This window comes from Plectropomus leopardus, chromosome 3, assembly GCF_026936395.1.
Source record: "Plectropomus leopardus strain MGB_pleo_1.0 chromosome 3, ASM2693639v1, whole genome shotgun sequence".
Classification (NCBI taxonomy): Eukaryota; Metazoa; Chordata; class Actinopteri; order Perciformes; family Serranidae; genus Plectropomus; species Plectropomus leopardus.
In genome coordinates this window covers 35,422,541-35,427,951 of record NC_142178.1, presented here as the reverse complement: position 1 = coordinate 35,427,951, position 5,411 = coordinate 35,422,541, and the positions used below count along the sequence as shown (strand labels likewise).

Genomic DNA, 5,411 nt, shown 5'->3' with positions numbered 1-5,411 from the left:
GTTTTTGTGAGTATTATTTTGCTGTTTGAATGTGGCTGTAACATTTGAATGTTTGCAGTGACCGCAATCACGTGTGGAAACTTTGGAAAGATGTTAACACAGAGTACCAACGTATTATTGTGAACACTGGGGTGAAGTGAAATTTAACCCCTGCCTTGTGTAGTCATAGCCTGGGTGAATCCTGAGGATAGTAAAGTGGGAGAATATGAATTGTACATGTTTGTCATTAAAGTATTGTCTATAATAATTTACCCCCTTTACTGTCATTTCTCATGCTAGAGGTCCGTATTTGGGTGTAACATCTAGACAACATTACATTAGGAAATCGTTTTGGGATTGCATTACTGAAAAATAAGTTTAACTGATATGATCCAGTGTTTTTCCTGCCTGTGTCCTGCTCTTATTCCAGTCCTCTAGGTGGTGGTAATGCGCCTTTAAGATTGGTTGTGAAACGTCCTACTCTATAGAGGAAGAAGTTGTCAAATGCCAGGAAGTTGCAGTCATGAGGCGGTAAAGTTATGAGTTTGTGTTTTCCTTCCAGCCAAAAGTTTATTTAAAATGTCAGTTTCCTTTTTTTCCTCGCACTGACGGATGTGGCGAGGCGGGACCGTCGTCTCCACACTGCCAGCTGTCTGTGGTCACAACGCGACGTTTTACTACGAGCCGAGAGGAGCAGAAAGCAGGTCGGCTGTTGCATCGACATCCACGTTACTTTATGCTGTTTACAGGGTGCATCGTTAAAAGGTGGGTCAACTTTTGAATTATTAACGCTAAAATACCCTCTGCTCGCGACGGCTTCTCAATTGGGCAGATTATAAACGAACCAAACTCCATTGTAAAAACGAGTGTTTTAGGATTGTGACCCGTTTCTCACAGTCAAAACTTAAATAACAGAATCTCTGAGGCTGTTTTATTATTGTTTTGAATCTACAGACACAATCGGCATATATGTCATTTACTCATATCCCCGTTTTTACTGCAGTGTGACATTTGTTGACTATCACGAGCAAAATTAGTGAGCAAACCCCAAGTAACAAATCTAAATTATACAGTCATACTAACTTTTATTGTTTTATTTGACAAGGTTAAGCTGTTTGTTTGTAACTGTCCAACCGTAGGATGATAATATTTCAGACAACCAAGACTAATCCAAGAAAAAAAATACCAACATGTTAATATTTCACGAGCCCTCGCTTGCTTGCCATCACATGATAATTGTGTCATATGTGATACACTGCTGGGATTTGCACTTTTTTTGCACTTCTGCACACTTCGGATCCGGATTGACATCACTTTTTTGTGCTGCCTTCAGATGTATTTCAGTAGTATTTAAACCTTTAATTTTAAGAGAACTGTGTAGAAAATATTAAATGTATTTGAATCGAATCATTATAATTTTTAACCAGTTCATTTCTTTTATTTTTACTTTACCATTTTTAGTTTGTTTGTCTTTTTTAGGGTGTGGTGGGGTATTTTATTTAATTTTATGCTTATATTATTTAATTTTCTTGTGTGTATTTTAATTTTTGACTGAAGTTGCTCATTGTCTTCTTCCCACGTTTGTCAAAGATATCAGGTTTTAAAGGGTTAAATGTAGTATTCTGAGATTTTATGACAATGGACAGTTTTAAAATCCAACACCTCAGCCTTTTGCTTGTCCAAAAAAAAAGAGAAACAACCATGATGCTCTTCTAAAAATATCAAAAAGAATGTGTCAACTTTATTTTAAAATCATCTTCATTAATACAAAACTTTACTGTACAACAGCTGTGTGCATTCACCACTGATCAGCAGTGAAAGAAATCCTCTACTTAAGTAAATATCACACTATAACAATCCTCAGTTACAGATCCTGCATTTCAAATTTCACTAAAGTAAAAGTATTAAAGTATTTGCAGAAAAATAAGTGTAATCTATTAAAATTCATAGTTTGTCATACAAAATAATTGAACCTGTGAGTGTTAGGTTATTTCACTTTGTAGTAGTGAACAATCGTTGCTGATACATTCATGTGCACATATCGTTTTACTATTATATTTGGTTGAGATGGAGCTGATTTTAACCACTCTTATGTAGCTTATATCATTTTTTTTTTAGATCATTACATCTTCAGCTGTCAGATAAAAGTGGTGCAGTAAAATGTGCAATATTTCCCTTTGAAATGTTGTGGAGTGGAAGTATAAAGTAACATAAACTGTGAATATTGAAGTAAAACTACAGGTTTCTAGGAACTGTGCAATACTTGAGTGCACCATAGAGTCTGTGGTATTCACAGATTTGCACTAAAATATGATTTTTTTTCTAATACAAACTGCAATTTTGTTTTTCTTTTTAATGAAAATGAACATTTATTAGCAAAAGCCATTAGTTACAGTTAAATCAAGACATAGTTTAATTATAAGGACGGCTTATTTTCTGGTCATGTGTCTCTTACAGTTTGTTGACCATGAAAGTTAAACATCTATTTGACCTATGAAAGAAAAGAAATATTTACACGTACAACATATTAACATATCAGAAATCTAATTTGACCACCCATACTTTAAGACCTACTAAAATTTTTAATTGAAAAAATACTATAATCTTTTCAGCGTCCTAATCTTTCTACATACATAATCACAGTGTCATAACACTAATGTCCACCAATGTGTACTTTTAATAGATGTAATACATAAAACATCTCCTGACCTCCCCTTTACCCTCCATCGTCTCCTCTGCTCCCCACTGGCTCTGCAGAATGTCCTCCACTATTTCCCGTTTTGTCATCTGGGAGTCAGAGGGTCTGGTGGCCTACCTGCACCCCCGGCCCTGGACCCCGGGCTCTGTAATCTTGGAGCGCAGCACACCTGGCGGCGTCGGACGCAGCGTCTTCCACCTGGAGCAGCAGGAGTTCTTGTCCTGGCTGTTTGGGGCGAGAGCCGTCGCAGAGCTGCTGTGTGACAGGTTGGGGGTTCGGAGGTGTGCGCTGGTCAGCAGGCCCCACAGAGACAGACCGGCTCAGGTGAGGGACTCTTTGAACAGTGGATAGACTGGTTAACTGTACATTGCAACCAGTGCATGTAAAGACATATTTTAGGATTTAAGCTGCCAGACAGAAAGTATTGCCGCCACTGAGCTCTCTATTTTTTTTTTTTTTGGCCTCTGCGTCATTGTTATGTTTTTGGGCTGTCCGTCCGTTCATCTATCCCGTTCTTATGAAAGCAGTATCTCAAGAACTCCTTGAATGAATTTTGTCATATTTTGCACAAACGTCCAAGTGGACTCAACGATGAAATGATTAGAATTTGGTGGTCAAAGGTCAAAGGTCACTGTGACCTCTGAGGGAATTTCTTCCAATTTGGCACAAATGTGTCATTGGACTCAAAAATGAGCTGGTTAGAATTTGGTGGTCGAAGGTCAAAGGTCACTGTGACCTCACAAATCGTGTTTTTGGCCATAACTGAATAATTTATACACTAATAAAAGTTCCCACAAATGTAGTGGGATAAAAGGAATTGATGACATTTTATATACACGGTGACATCATAATGCAAAAGGCAAGGCAGCTTTATTTATATATCATGCTTCATGCAACAGGGCAATTCAAAAATATTCAGTTCCCATGACGCTCATAGGTGTGTTCTCAAAGCCTCATGGGGAAATTGGGTAGTGATTTATGATAATAACCCTTGTTAGAATAAACTATGCATTTTGAGTTGATTAGTCATCCATAAATTTAAAAAATATTTTTAAGAAACTATTATTTGAAAAAATGAAAATATTTTGTTGTTTTGTTTTAAGACTGCTCATCATTTACATTTTTGGGGTTTCTTTCAAATAGTAATGTAAATTAAGAATAGGAAAAAAAGTTTATTTTTATTACTATTTGCTGAGGGAAGACAAAAGCAAGGAAGCTAAATTCACACTGTTTTACATTCCCTAACATATATTTCCTAAAAAAAACTATTAGTTTAGCTGATTTCATGCTGTATTTGACGGATTTGATTTCCGTAATTAGAAACACTTCTGTTTTTTATTATGCAGATTTGTGTCCTTCCCCTACATGGGCTGGATGAAGAGTGGCGCCCTCACCTGGCAGGAGAAGAGGAGCACAACGCCCACGACCCTGGGTACTGCACCTCCAAGACTGCTCCTCGATGGACTGACTCCAGCCTGACTGAAATCCAAACCAAGATTCGAGCCAGGCTCCCGTTACCTGACGCCCCGCCCAATCTGACTTTCCTTGGCGACGATCCAGCTCATCCTGGACTGTTTTCACGCATCGTTCGTGGGGAAGAGCAGCAATGGCGGGTGTGGGAAGACGAAGGTCACGTGGCCTTTCTCACCCCTTTCCCAAATTCACCTGGCTTTACTGTGCTGGTCCCACGCCGACCTTTGACCTCTGATATATTCAGACTAGACAAAGACGACTATGAGGGACTGGTGCTGGCAACCTGGAGGGCATCCAGGGTTCTTGAGGAAGGGTTGGGTGCCTGGGGGACGGGACTTATCTTTGAGGGTTTTGAGATTGACTACGCTCATGCCAAGTTAATTCCACTGTTTCAACCTTCATCATCAGGGACAGGAGATAGCTCCTCTAAACCCACAGCACCCCCCCAGTTTTACCCCACATATCCTGGATATGTGACCTCAGAAGATGGACCTGTATCCAGCTTAGAAAATCTGAAGGAACTCCACATTAAAATTACTCAGGTTTAATGCTGTTAACTATAGTTGGATTCATACACATGCATGTAAACTCCTTATGGTTACTCTTCGATGTAAAAGAGATTCCTCTGTGCCTTAGGAATGAAAAAATAATGTAAAATAACAGATACACCTTCAAAATTAAACATAATTTCCACAAAGATTGATGACCACTTTGACTTTGTCATTACCGCTAATACTGTCAGAATCAGGAATTACCCAGTCATGAGTCTTACAATTTTGCTCCCACTTTGTCTTTTATTTTGTATATCAAGCGCACCCTTTTCCTCATGCTCCAAAGTCCAAACAGAAGTTTCAGCACAGGTTGAAAACAGCGAGTCCGAGTGTGCTGCCTATCTGGTTCTTTTGAAACTTCATTGTCTGATTTTGGATCCAGACAGCGTGTGCAGCGAGAGAGACAGCACGGGCCACAACCAGCTTGAGCGGGGAGAGCAGACGTGTATGTGCCAGTGATAGTGAGGCTGCAGCGAGAGGAGCAGAGAGTATGAAGTGAAACGTGACTGTGTGATGTGTCAAACAGTTAAAGCTGTTTGTCAGAGAATAAATGCTACAACTCCGAAAGACCCGAGACATGTTCTCATGTCTAGCTCGCCAGCTGCTGATTAAAGTAACAGAAGTTAGCAAGGTAATTTAGCTTACCACTGGAAACACACCAGGCTCCCTTAAGGTGGACTGTTAAGGTGGACCAACTTTTCTCATTGTAG

General features: G+C 39.3%; 1 protein-coding gene across 2 annotated transcripts; it reads left to right on the top strand.

Moving 5' to 3' along the window:
• The first annotated feature begins 281 nt into the window (after nt 1-281).
• LOC121942420 (uncharacterized) lies at nt 282-4,849 on the top strand. Of its 2 annotated transcripts, none has more exons than XM_088074590.1 (3): nt 282-683; nt 2,737-3,001; nt 4,024-4,849. In XM_088074590.1, exons 1-3 carry the CDS (start codon nt 592-594, stop codon nt 4,696-4,698), a joined length of 1,032 nt encoding a protein of 343 aa, XP_087930716.1. In that variant the 5' UTR covers nt 282-591; the 3' UTR covers nt 4,699-4,849. The 2 variants fall into 2 exon arrangements, with proteins under 2 accessions (XP_087930716.1, XP_042341554.2); XM_042485620.2 differs by having other exon boundaries at nt 304-744.
• Nucleotides 4,850-5,411: the final 562 nt, after the last annotated feature.